Raw genomic sequence first — 13640 nt, forward strand, 5'->3', positions numbered from 1 at the left:
GCAAGCAGATGGCACTGAGTAAAATCCTGGGGGAGACCAGAGGGAGCTCATTTTCTTTCCTCCTGCTGTTTTTGGGTGATGCATGTTGCTTTTTTTGGCAGATGGAGGACCTGGGGGGTGGTTACTCCTCGTTCAGTCCCAGCCCCATGTAAACGTGAGGTGCTGCCCCGCAGAGAGCCTGCTGGCAATTACAGAAGCACCCTAATTGTGAGCTTGTGCTGGAGGCAGCATCTCAGGAGGGGAGGGTGCAGGGCAGCATCAGCCTATGGTAACCTCACTGTGGTATTGGTGAGCCCTGGGGCAGGGGGCTGCAGGCAAATGCAGACCTGCTCCTCTGGGCATAGCTGGTGCTGCTTTCCCCGAGTGAGGCAAGCCTCTTCCTAAGGCACAAATTCCAGTCAAACTGGGTTTCAGCCTTTTGGCATGTGCCTGAAGCCCTTGGGCAACCAGGTGGATGGTGCAAGAGACTGGGTGCTGAGCTCAGCAGCTGTACACCCACAGGGAGCAGGCACTCACTCTGCCTGGGACTTGGCTTCCTGCCTCCAGCCTAGAAACCCTCCTGGCTTTGTGGTGCCCCAGGTCCAAGCTTTTCCCTCTGCCTCCCTAATATGCTGTCAAGTTTGGGAGGGGGTGAGCATTTGGCAGGCCGTGGTTGAGTTGGGAAGGCAAGAGGGGATAGAGCAGCTCAGGCAGCTGCCTCCAGGCTGCAGGGGAATGTCTCGCCACGGGGCATTGGTAGGGACCAAGGAAGGGAGAAAAACAGCAGGGTTCAAGGCGTGGTGGTGTGGGCTGTCAGGGTGTATGCATGGTTTTTAGAAAGAAAACACCACAGAAACAACAGTCTGCGTGGTTGTACCTGCTCCTGGGGTAGGAAACACCCAAAAGGTGGGGGGAGGCATTGATGGCAAGCAGAGGGTGAGTGAGGGGCAAACCGCAGACTACTGGTGCCCCTTCTCTGAGGGGTTGAGTGCCTTGTGTTTGTTTGGGTTGGTTTGTTGGCGTGGGTTTGTTTGTTGGGTTTTTTTTTTCCCCCTTCCTGACCGGGGGCTGCTGACCCTGATAAACATGTCACGTAAGAGCAGGCGACATGTGCAGGCGGCTGACATGCGGCCGGGCCGCCCCTCCTGCAGGCCCTGCGGCTGCAGATCGGCTACAGGCCGGGTGGGAGCATCCCGTCATCGCGGCCTGACAGGGACTCGCTGCCTCCCGAACCGGCGCGGCGCTAATCGGGCAGCGCCTGTCCCGCCTGCGCCAGGCCGATACGGCCACCCCACCGTCTGCACATTGCTATCTCCCGGCTGCAGGAGAGCTGGGGGTGGGCAAGGGGGGAGCAGTGGGGAGAGGAGGCAGCCAAAATACGTACAGGTGGCTGAGGAGAGCACTAAGCACAACCAAAAAGCATCCCATCATGTCTGTATCCCATCCCCTTAGTCACAGATGGGTTGTGGCTGCAAGAAACATCGCGGCCTCAAGTGCAGGGAGAAACTGAAGCCATGTGGCATCCTGGTTGCCCAAGGGCCAGCAATCCCAGCTCGCATAAGGAGCCTGTCCTTAGAAAGCAGCTCCTAAATTTGGGGATGTTAGTCGACAGCTGGCTGAACGTGAGCCAGCAGTGAGCACAGGTGGCCAAAAAGGCCAATGGCATCCTGGCTTGGATCAGAAATAGTGTAGCCAGCAGGAGCAGGGAAGTGATTGTCCCCCTGTACTTGGCACTGGTGATGCTGCACCTTGAGTGCAGGGTTCAGTTCTGGGCCCCTCACTACAAGAGAGACACTGAGGTGCTGGAGTGTGTCCAGAGATGAGCAACAAAGCTGGTGAAGGGTTTGGCGCACAAGACTGATGAGACATGGCTGAGGGAGCTGGGGGTGTTTAGCCTGCAGAAGAGGAAGCAGAGGGGAGACATGATCAGAAATTCCTTCTCTCCAGTAATGAGTGATAGGACAAGAGGAAATGACCTCAAGTTGCACCAGGGGAGGTTTAGATTGGAGATTAGGAAGAACTTTTCCACTGTTGTTAAGCTGTTAACTTGTTAAACACTGGAACGGGCTGCCCAGGGAGGTGGTGGAGTCCCCATCCCTGGAGATATTTAAAAGCCCTGTAGCTGAGGTGCTGAGGGACATCATTCAGTGATGTGCTTGGCAGTGTGAGGGGAGTGGTTGGACTTGATGATCTTAAAGGTCTCTTCCAACCAAAACAACTGTGTGATTATATGAAACCTTTTAAAACTGGTCATCAATCCAGCAGCCAGAGGCAATATCCCTTTGCCATGTATTGGCATTAAAACCTGCTGTGCCATTAGCTTGGCTGGGCTGAGTGGCTTTGTTCCAAGCTAACCATGCTGTGCTGCACACCAGGGGCTCAGGGCTGAAGGTCTGATGGGCAGGGCTGCAAAATCAGCCAGTTGCCCTGTTTTGCCACTAGAAAAGCAATGAAGCACTTGGATCTAAGTGCCAGCAAAGCCAAGTCCCACTGCCGGGGATTTTGAGCCTCTCTGACAATGGAAACTGGGTAAAATAAAAAGTTTCTGCTGGTGTTAGTTGCCAAAAGTGCCCTGGTACACTTGGATGCCAATGCACAGCAGTCCTGCCCCGACAAGGCAGGGGCTGTTCCCTGGCAGGCCTTTAGCATATCCATGATAGACACAGTTTGACCATTTAAGATGAACTCCGCAGCTGGAAATACGTAAATCCCCATGGGATCTGGTTCAGTACAGTGCGGGGAGGGAGGAGAAGGTAAGTGGAATTACACAGTGGATTCTTCTGCCGGGCTCTGTCCTTGGGGGTGTGTTGGAGAAGTGGGATTTCCCACCCTCTGCTGACTAATACCAGAAATGGAAGGCATAGGAGGCTTGGAGCAATTGGGTAGCTTTGCTTGAGAAGAAGGAGGCATGCAAGGGGTAACTCATCCCACCCTGGGAACGATGGCAGGTTCCTGTGGCCAAAAATACAGGCAGGAGCCTAAACCAGACACAGGGGACTAATTTTTCCTTCTGGTTGAGCCCCCCCTGACCCCCCCCCCCCCCCCATGCTGCGTGTAGTGGGGTGCTGGGGGGCAGAGAACCCCATTTCCCAGAGACAACAGAACTTGCATCCCACTGGAGCTGGAAAATCCTTTCTCATTCCTGGCTGGCTCATTTTAAGGATACATTGGTGTAATAGTGCAAGGTTTGAGAGGTGCTTAGGGGTTATCTTGACCAGATCCCCATCACTTGCAACGCCAGCAGCAGCCTGATGAGCTGTGACCAGCTGTAATCCTTCCCTCCATCGAGTCACCTGGGGGCATGGGAGCTTCTCCCTGTTTGGACTGTCTAAAAATTAGGGAGCTAGTCTGGATGAAAAGGACATGACCCCCATGTATAGGGCAGAGGATGTTTGCCGTCCGGCAGCGGCACCCGCTGGAGGAGGCTGAGCTGCCTGAGCTGCCCAGGTGACAAGCTGAGATTAGATCCCTAATTTTCAGCTGGCTAAAGTTAGGTAAAACATCTGCCCTCCTGCCACCCTGCCTCCCCCCACTCCTCTTGCCTCTCCATCACTGCGCTGCCCTGATAATGACTGCCTGGTTTTTAAGGCTGAAGGCTCTGCGGTCAGCCTGTGGCTCTGTGCCAACCCCCAGGGATCGGGGGACTCTGCTTACACACAAACACATGCACACACACCCTACTTTTTCTACCCTTGGAGAGGCTTCTGACAGTTACAAACTTGGATGCAAAATAAAAGCAGATGGTGCCTTATCTGTACGGGCGCCGGGTTGCCCACATGCAGGCAGCCAGCAATGGCAGTTTATTGCTAGCTAGGAAAAAGGAGAGGTCCTTTGGTTGATCAAAGCCACCAAGCGCTCGCTGCCTCTGGGGTGGAAAGCAATGTGTTCGTTAGATCTTAAGGAAGAAACACAAACAGCCCAGGGGAGGTGGGAGGGTGGTTATTCCTCCCCACAACTAGGAGCTCTTTGCTCCTAATAAACCCACGCAGTTTGCAGGTGGTGTGAACCTTTCCTGCCCCCCAAAATGGAGAGGAGTGTGTGAAAGAGCAACACCAGGGAGGAAGGTACAAGTGGGAAGGCATCGCTGTTGGAATGACCCTGCTCAGCCCCCTCCCAGAAAGTTGTGTGTCCCCCAAAAGGGGACAGACAATTACTCATGACCCCTGCCACACACATGTGAGAGCGGAGCTGATGTCCCCAAAGCACCTGATGGGGAGCAAAGACAACAGAGGAAGGGAACATCGAGTTGTGGATGCTGACTCTATTTTGAGCCCAGCGCTCTCCCTTTTCCCCTTGGTGTCCCCACCAGTGTCTCCTCTTAGTGCCCCTTCTTGCCTTCCTAACGTCCTCCCTGGTGCCTGCCCTTGTCCCCTGATGTTCCTCCCTGTGTTGTTCCTTGTGTCCACCTCAGATGTACCTCCCAGCATCTAAGAGTTCCTCCACATGTTGCTCTGAATGTCCCCGCCACATCTCTCCCCAGTATCCCTCATGTCCCCCCATTTCCCTTCCCAGCATCCATCCTTCTCCTCACCCGGTGACCCCCCCGAAGTGCCCCTCCACGTGTCTCTCCTTCCCACCCAGTACCTCCCCAAGTGCTTGTCCTTGTCCTGCGCTTGTCCCCTCCGGTGTCCTTCCTTATCCCTTCCCAACATTTCCCCTCCTTGTCCCCCAGTGCCTCCTTTCCTTCCCCACGCCCCCCCAGCGGTGTCCCCCCCGGGTTCCCGTCGCTGTGCGGGGCCGCGGCGCGCGCGGGGGGCGCGCGGGGACAGCGGCCGGTGGGCGGGTGGCGCGCGCCTGGGAGGGGGGGCAGTCCTCCCCGCGGTCCGCGCCGCGCCTTTAAAAGGGCTCCTGTGGCGGGCGCCGCCTCAGAGGCGGCAGCGGCAGGAGCGGGAGCAGAGCCCCGGCACCTGCCCCTGCAGCAAACGGCTCCGCGGCGGCCGTTACCCACCGCTCCTTCCTCAGCCTCTCCCCGCCCAAGGGCGGGGGGCACGGGCCGGGCGGGCCAGGCACCCCTTCTTTCGGGAGCGGATAACGGAGCGAGCGTCGTGGGGGCGAAGCGGAACCATGACAGAGACCTTGGTGCTGCCCCCGGCTCCGGCCACCAAACCCAAACGGGCCAGGGCGGTGCGGCGGCCGGCGGCCCACCCTGCCTACTCGGTGATGATAGCGGCGGCCATCCGCGCCGAGAAGAGCCGCGGCGGCTCCTCCCGCCAGTCCATCCAGAAGTACGTGAAGAGCCACTACAAGGTGGGCCAGCAGGCTGACGCTCAGATCAAGCTCGCCATCCGCCGCATGCTCGCCACCGGCATCCTCAAGCAGACCAAAGGGGTCGGCGCCTCCGGCTCCTTCCGCCTGGCCAAGGCTGACAAGGCCAAGAAGTCCCCGGCCAGGAAGAAGAAGAAGGCAGCCAGGAGATCCACCTCGCCCCGCAAAGCGGCTAGGCCCAGGAAATCTAAGTCACCGGCGAGGAAGTCCAAGTCTCCTGCCAGGAAGGCCAGGAAGAAGTCGAGGGCCAGTCCGAAGAAAGCCAAGAAGCCAAAGACTGTTAAGGCCAAGTCGCTGAAGGCTTCCAAGCCCAAGAAGGCAAAGCGGTCGAAACCCAGAGCCAAGTCCAGCGCCCGGAAATCGCCCAAGAAGAAGTGAGAAGTCTACAGGCGCTTCGGTACTCTCCCCGTTGGTTTCTGTAAATAACTTTGCCGTTTATTTTTACCCCTTTCTGTTGCATTTTATAAAGAATTGGTCCATTCCTGTGCGGAAACAGCTAAAACAAGGCAGTAAATGAGAGAAAAAAGAAACGTATTTGGTACGGAGAGTTCTTATATTTGAGAGTTATTGGTCTGGGGTTTTATTTTGATGTCTCAGAAGTTTCTTGTGTGTGTCTGTTGTTTTCCGTTAATGCCAGGATGCTGCCTGTGTGTTGGGAGTGGTGGTGACTCTGTCTCCTGGCCCAATTCCTGGGGGGTTGTGTGTGTGTGTGCTGGGGCCAGACAAAGACTGCCAGTCCCTGAAATGGGGACATTGGGCTGCAGGAGCCACAGCCTTCTCTAGAGGAGGACAAGGGGCTCCCCGCTCGCTCCTGCGCCACTGTGGCTCCCAGCCCTGGGCCGAGGTGAGGTGTGCTGGGCTGCTGGGTGTGAGGTCTGGCTGGTGCTGCAGATAACTGCCTGTCCGGGCAGGCGATGAGGCTGCCTGCAGAGCTGTCACAAAGCAGCTGGGTGGTGGCAGGGCCGAGGTGGAGAGAGAGGGGCTGGGGTCTGTCCATGTTTGCTTTCAAGGTGTTGGAGGTGTGCAACAAGTGGGAAGGGGTTGATCCCTGGATGGGAGAAGGGAGAAGGGAGGGCTGGGGTGGGCAGCCAGGGCAGGGGGGAGGCAGGGCTGCTGGGTATCCCCCTCCGTGTCACCCTGGGGCGCTGGCTTTGTGCCGGACAGGCTGGCACAGCTCCAGGGCCGGCTGCCTCTCTGCCAGAGCCCCTCCCCAGGCAGGGTTGGGCAGTACTGGCAGCAGGGTCAGGAGGTGCCTAAATCCCCCTTTAGCTGGAGATGTCTAAACTTCTTGGGGATGTCAGGATCCGCAGCCACCCGTGCCGGGAGCTCCGGAATCCCAGGGGCTGTGGGTACCCCATGCCCTTGAAGCTTGCCGTGCCTGCATCTCGTGGGCCTTCATCCTTCCATATCCATCGGCTTGATGATCACTTGGGCACACGGTGCTCGAACCTTTCAGCCCCCGAGGGTCCCAAATTGGGGAGGGGGCGGAGCTTCGCCGGGGGGGGGGTGGGTCCTCGGCCACCAATGGCCTTTGTCCCTTGGCGGCCTCGGACCCACCCCCTCGGCGTCGGGGCGGAGCGGGATGTGGCGAGCGGCGGCGGTGAGGGGGCTGCGGGCCGGCGTGGCCGGGACCCCGCGGTCCGCATCGGGTGCGGCGGGGCTTCAGCTCCGGCAGCGGCTGGAAAGCGAATTGGAGGATATCCGAGGAGCCGGCACATGGAAAAACGAGCGGATCATCGCTTCTCGTCAAGGGCCCCACCTCCGTTTGGCGGATGGCGGAGCCGGTGCGTTACCCGAAGGGGAAAAGGGGGATGGGGGGGTGGTCAGGGCTCTCGGCCTCTCCGGCTCTACGGCCGTGTTTCTCCTTCTCATAGGAATCCTCAACTTCTGCGCTAATAACTACCTGGGGCTCTCCAGCCACCCCGAGGTGATCCGTGCTGCCGTGGAGGCCCTGGAGAAGTTCGGCGCCGGGCTCAGCTCCGTCCGCTTCATCTGCGGTACTCAGGTACCGGGGGCACCATCCGCTGCTCCGGGGTAGCTTTTTTTCTCCGGGGTTGCTTTTCTCAAACCTCCCCCTCCCCGCCCCAAGCACTAGGGTACGTGCACAGCGCTGAGGTACACGTGGAGCAAAAGCCTGCCCAGTCCCCGCTAGCCAGAAAGTCTGGAAATGTGCCAGCTTAAACCGTGGCAACCAACTGAGAATGCAGAGAAACGGAGCACCCTTAATTCGGAAAATTAACGTCTTTTTTTCGCTCCCTTAAGCGACAAAATTACTTAAAACAGCTTTGTCAAACTCACCCCGGTTTATCCCTGCTGCAGCCCTTTATCTGAACCAAAGAAAGAAAGTGCAAAGAAACCTCTGAGCTGCTCCCCTCCCCGTGAGTAGGGAGCTGGGAGCCTCCCTGCCGTGCTTTCGGTGCCTAAACCTATAACTGCAGTTCAGGGCGGTGTTTGCCAAGGCTTTCTAAACGGAGCTCCCTTCTCCCATATGCACTCACCTTCCCTGGATCCAGCCTGGCCGCTCCCTCCCCTCACAGTCGGCATCCGACAGCTGTGGGCAAGTGGGGACTTGCGCTGCCCCACCAGTGACGCTCACTTCTCTCTCTCCTCTTCAGAGCATACACAAGGACCTGGAGGAGAAGATCGCCCGTTTCCACCAGCGGGAAGATGCCATTCTCTATGCCAGCTGCTTCGATGCCAACGCTGGTATCTTTGAGGTTTGTAGGGCTTTCCTCCTGCTGTGGCCTGGAGGAGGCAGGTGCATTCCAGAGGCCCTGATCTGAGCTCTGTGCTGCAGAGAAGGTGGCAGTGACTGGTGGTGGAGAACTCAGATTTGGTGCCCTTGCACTGGGGGAGTCACACAAAGCTGATTAGTCAGCACTCACCTCCCCCTTCCCTAGCAAGCTTCACTTTTTGGGCAGGGATCTTGTTTCCTGGGCATTCTCTACCCCCCCACACACCCCCCCACCCCGCCATGGAGCATGGTAGGAAGGGGGATCAGAGGTGATCCCCCAGGCTTACTAGGGAAGGAGAGGGAGGTTTTGAGCTCAGAAGCCACAAGTAAGAGCCTGACCTAAGGAAATCATGGGATAAGGTAGCTGAGAAGGAAAGTTTAGTGGTGCCAGGAGAGACATGGCAGCTGCAATCACAGAATCACAGAATGGGAGGGATTGGAAGGAACCTCCAGAGCTCACCCAATCCAACTCCCTGCTAAAGCAGGTTCATCTCCATCAGGTCACACAGTAATGTGTCTGGTTGGGTTTGGAAACCTCCAGAGCAGAAGACTCCACACCCTCCCTAGGCAGCCTGGGCCAGGGCTCCCTCACCTGAACACCAGAGTTTTCCCTTGTGTTTCAGTGGAACTTTTTGTGTTCCAGCTTATGCCCATTACCTCTTGGCCTGTTGCTGGACACTACAGAAAAAAAAAGTGTTGCCTCATCCTCCTGACACCCACCTTTTAGGTACTAGTAAGTGTTAATGAGGTCCCCCCTCAGTCTTCTCCAGGCTGAACAGCCCCAGTTCCTGCAGCCTTTCTTCATAGGAAAGATGCTCCAGTCCCCTGATCATCTTGGTGGTCCTGCACTGGACTCTTCCAGCAATTCCCTGTCTCTCTTGAGCTGGGGAGCCCAGAACTGGACACAGGACTCCAGATGAGGCCTCACCAGGGCAGAGTAGAGGGAGAGCCTTGTTCTCTGCACTGATTGAGGCTGGAGGATCCTAGTGAGGGGTTACCCCAGAGGCAAGGCTGATTGTTTCCGTTTGGCACGGCCAGGCCCTGCTGACCCCAGAGGACGCGGTGCTGTCAGATGAGCTGAACCATGCCTCCATCATCGACGGGATCCGCCTCTGCAAGGCCAACAAGTACCGCTACAAGCACATGGACATGCAGGACCTGGAGGCCAAGCTGCAGGACGCACAGGTACAGGGCTCTGCTCCCACCCCAGCACAAAGTTGCTCACTTAGCTCTGCTGCCTGTGCAGTAGGCAGCCTGCAAGGATGAGCTCTGCCTTTTCCCATGCAATAGGCCTTGCTTTTGCCCATAGGCACAGGTAGGCATGGGCAGGCAAAGCAGGGAAGCAGCTGCTTGCAATGCCAAACCTGCATCTGGGTTAGATACATCCAGTCCCTGCAGGAGCTGGGCTCTGTCCCAGTCGCCTTTGCCAGCCCCTCTCCTTGGGGTGACATCTTCACCCTCCCTCCCACAGAAGCATCGTCTGCGGCTGGTGGCCACCGACGGTGCCTTCTCCATGGATGGTGACATTGCACCCCTGAGGGAGATCTGCCAGCTGGCCCAGAAGTATGATGCCCTGGTCTTCATTGATGAATGCCATGCCACAGGCTTCCTGGGACCCAATGGCAGGTAAGGGACTGGTTTACCCCTGTTTCTCCCCCGTGACTGAGTCTGAGACAAAGCCAAAGGTGGTGATAGCTAATGAGTTTTGGGTAGAGACACCTGAAGTCACCATTTCTTGAAGGCTTCGCACTCCAGCTCTGCCTCAGCCCTCCCCTTCTGATGATATATCCCTTCTAGGGCACCTGAGAGGACTGAAGTGAGATACTTCAGCACTGACCCACCCCAGCATGACAACCACTTCTCTGTAAGAGATGCTGTGACCATCTCATCTACCTCTCCTGGCATGCAGTTGAACTTCCTGATTTCCGAATCCTTTTCCTCTCAGCTGTCTTTTTCCAGTGATTGAGTCTCAGGGCTCTGTGGAGTTATCTTGCACAGGTTAAAAGCTTGCACGTGTTAAAAGCTTGCTCAGGGCAGTTTTTCCTCCCTCAGCAGTGTGCTTTCTGCAGGGGTTTGCTGAGAACAGATGGTGTGGTTGTTTTGTTCAGGCACATGGGTGCTGAGCACTCTGTTGCATGATCCTTCCTGCTCTCTGCTGGAAGGTGGAAACGCACCTGAGGCAACACCTGTAGGAATGAGTGATGGATCCCTCCTCCTATGGAAGGATAGCTCGGGAGATGGTGAGAGGAGAAAGCCACCTGTGAAAAAGCCAAATTTTCTCTATGAAGAGCTCTCTTGCAGCTCTCTCCTCTCTCCAGACAGATATGTGGGAAGCTGGCAAGTCCACATCAAGCTGTGAAGTGAGTGAGAAGTGGGAACTAATTCCCCTTTCCTTGGGGCATGGTAGCCATCCTATGGGTTGAGGTAGACCTTGGCTCTCTGTCCCAGTGGACTCTGGTCCCGACTGCTGCAAAAGCAACTTTTTGACATTTAGTGAAGTACACAGCCTGCCTCAGAGGATATTGGCTACTCTAGCCAGGCAACTGTTTTTCCCTGGTTTGTGCTGTGTGGCCTGTCAGAGGTATGTGCAAGACCTACATCGAGGACTAGCACACTGTTTGGGCTATTAAACTTCTGTGTGGGAAGTTTGAGCATTCTCCCATCTATAAGGGATGGCAAACCTGTGCTCTTACCACAGGAGATCCCAGCTTACCCTTTTTGCAGGAGAAGAGGAGGCCAATGCTTGGGTTGAACTACCACAGGGCGATGTTCTTCCTTTACCAGGACAGACAGCAGAGACCTGGCTGGTGGTGCTTTGTTTCTCTTGAGGCATCAGATGTAGAGCAGCTTCTCTGGTGCACCCTGGCAAAGCTGACAATGTGACAATCCTTTTTCTACAGGGGTACCGATGAGCTCCTGGGAGTGATGGACAAAGTCACCATCATCAACTCCACCCTGGGAAAAGCTCTCGGAGGAGCTGCAGGTGAAGGCAATTTCCTGTCTGAGGCCCTCCGTGGCCTAAAAGAGTTCCACAGCATCACTTTAATGTTTCCTTCCTCTGCCTGATAATAGAGCAACAAATGCATGTTTTCCTCTTGGCATGAGGTGGTATGAGACTCAGTTTAGGACTCTGCTACAGGGTCAAGGGAGGTCCTGCCGTGTGGTCCTTCCACTCTTGTCCACACATTTGCCTTTGGGATCAAGGTGGAAGCTCTTGGTAAAAGAGCTCTTGTGATGTTATTTTGGCCTGGTTTATACTGAAATTCCTGCTGTAGGTTATGAGTTGGCTTTATCACAGAATGGCAGGGGTTGTAAGGGACCTCTAGAGATCATCCAGCGCAGTCTCCTGCTAAAGCAGGTCTCACTTGATCATATCACACAATAATGTGTCCAGGCTGGTTTGGAAACCTCCAGAGCAGGAGACTCCACACCCTCCCTGGGCCGCCTGGGCCAGGGCTCCCTCACTTGAACAGCAAAGAGGTTTTCCTTTGTGTTTCAGTGGAACTTTTTGTGTTCCAGCTTATGTCCGTTACCCCTTGTCCTGGCACTGGACACTACAGAATCGAGGCGGGCTGGCTCTGAACAGGTCACTCTGAGGTGCCTCATCCATTCCTCTTTTCCCCCCTCTGCAGGTGGGTACACGACTGGCCCCAAACCCCTCATCGATCTGCTGCGGCAGCGCTCCCGCCCCTACCTCTTCTCCAACAGCCTCCCTCCGGCTGTGGTGGGCTGTGCCGCCAAGGCCCTGGACCTCCTCATGGAGAGCAACGCCATCGCACAGTCCATGGCTGCCAAGACCCAACGGTGAGGGGGCTGTGATGGGAGGGGCATGGGGGCACAAACAAGTTCCCCAGGAACGAGCTGACCACGTGTGTTTATTCACCCCCTTTTGGGGGTTTGTGAGTTGTGGCTGAGGGGGTTCCCTGGGGAAAAGGTCAGAGTGGGCTCGTGTGTGTCCAACAGATGTGTCACATCTGGATGCTCTGTGTGCTGAGACACATCTGCCCCTCAAGCAGCCACAGTGCCACAGAGCAGGAAGTGGCAGGAGGACACTCTGAAAACAGAGAGATCCCTTCCCTGCATGGGAGGTGCAGGTGGAGCAGAACCACACACAACCCTCAGGGAAGCAAAACAGAGGTCCCCAGGGACAGGGGTGACGAGGTCTTGCTCATTCTCTCGTTCTCTTCATCAGGTTCAGAAGCAAGATGACAGCAGCTGGCTTCACCATCTCAGGGAAGGACCACCCCATCTGTCCTGTCATGCTCGGGGACGCTCGCCTGGCTGCAGTGATGGCTGAGGACATGCTCAACAGAGGTGAGCTGGAGAGGAGGCTCTGGGCACAGGCACGTGCCCTCAGGGAAGGGAGAGCAGTGGTGGTGACACTACGTCCCTCCTCCCAAGAATGTTCCTGCATGACAGCTGTTATTTCTCTGCCCTCCAGCTGCCTTCTCCCGGTCTCCCCCAAACATTGCTGGCTTCGCTTCCTTTCTCTTTTTTGGGGAAGATTTACATTATCCCTCTCATCCTATGGGCTCCCCAGCTCAAGAGGGACAGGGAACTGCTGGAGAGAGTCCAGCACAGGTCCACCAAGATCAGGGGACTGGAACATCTTCCTTATGAGGAAAGGCTGCGGGAACTGGGGCTGTTTAGTCTGGAGAAGAGGAGACTGAGGGGGGATCTTATTAACATTTACAAATATCTAAAGGGTGGGTATCAGGAGGTTGAGACATCCCTTTTTTCGATGGTAGCTAGCAACAGGACAGGGGGTAATGGGATGAAGCTGGAACACAAAAAGTTCCACTTAAACATAAGAAAAACTATTTCACTGTTGAGGTGAGGGAGCCCTGGCACAGGCTGCCCAGGGAGGGTGTGGACTCTCCTTCCTTGGAGGTCTTCAAAACCCACCTGGACATGTTCCTATGCGACCTGATCTAGGTGAACCTGCTTCTGCAGGGGGGTTGGACTAGATGATCTGCAAAGGTCCCTTCCAAACCCCTACCATTCTATGATTCTATGATTCTATGATCTTGCCATGGAGGATTCCGTCCTCATTGCTGCCCCTAACCCTCATTTCCATGCTTGGGAGCAGATGCCACTTTAAAACTGTGAAGACTGGAAATGGTTACTGAGGAGGCAGGGAGGATCCAAAAGCCTTTCTATCATGCAGTACCACCTCTGTGGTACAGCCAGCTCTGACTCTCTGTGCATTTCCTCCTCAGGGATTTACGTCATTGGCTTCAGCTACCCCGTGGTCCCCAAGGGAAAGGCTCGCATCCGGGTCCAGATCTCAGCTGTGCACAGTGACGAGGACATCGACCGCTGCGTGGAAGCCTTCACCGAGGTGGGACGGAAGCACGGGGCGCTGCGGTGAGGGGCCAACCAATACCTCCTCCAGCACCAGCCCTGCCCACAAACAAGTGCCTGTGCCAGGGCAAAAGGCTTGAGCAGCATGCTGCCTAGAGCAGGACCTGTCCTCAAGGCATCCCAGCCTGCGGGAGGCCGGAGCTGGTGTGGTGTGCTGGCAGCGTGCTGCCAGTCAGCTCATATGTCATTAAAGGGGTCCCGCAGTGCAGCACATATTTGCTGGGCTCTTGTTTTCTCATCCAGGCACCTCAGCCCGTCCCCATCCTCTCTTGCTGTGACTTGCAGCCTTGGAGATGTG

General features: G+C 56.2%; 2 protein-coding genes across 3 annotated transcripts; both read left to right on the forward strand.

Annotated features, from left to right (window-relative positions):
- Positions 1 to 4834: 4834 nt before the first annotated feature.
- LOC104554481 (histone H5) lies at positions 4835 to 5774 on the forward strand. The gene has a single exon (XM_010197545.2). The coding sequence runs from the start codon at positions 5044 to 5046 to the stop codon at positions 5620 to 5622; it is 579 nt and encodes a 192-aa protein (XP_010195847.2). The 5' UTR covers positions 4835 to 5043; the 3' UTR covers positions 5623 to 5774.
- A 577-nt stretch (positions 5775 to 6351) lies between these two features.
- On the forward strand, positions 6352 to 13550 carry GCAT (glycine C-acetyltransferase). Of its 2 annotated transcripts, XM_062012261.1 has the most exons (9): positions 6356 to 7028; positions 7119 to 7249; positions 7860 to 7961; positions 9017 to 9163; positions 9450 to 9604; positions 10879 to 10961; positions 11611 to 11782; positions 12171 to 12292; positions 13198 to 13550. In XM_062012261.1, exons 1-9 carry the CDS (start codon positions 6665 to 6667, stop codon positions 13347 to 13349), a joined length of 1428 nt encoding a protein of 475 aa, XP_061868245.1. In that variant the 5' UTR covers positions 6356 to 6664; the 3' UTR covers positions 13350 to 13550. The 2 variants fall into 2 exon arrangements, with proteins under 2 accessions (XP_061868255.1, XP_061868245.1); XM_062012271.1 differs by lacking the exon at positions 10879 to 10961 and having other exon boundaries at positions 6352 to 7028; positions 13198 to 13286.
- The last annotated feature ends 90 nt before the right edge of the window (positions 13551 to 13640 follow it).

Source organism: Colius striatus, chromosome 1 (assembly GCF_028858725.1).
Source record: "Colius striatus isolate bColStr4 chromosome 1, bColStr4.1.hap1, whole genome shotgun sequence".
NCBI lineage: Eukaryota > Metazoa > Chordata > Aves > Coliiformes > Coliidae > Colius > Colius striatus.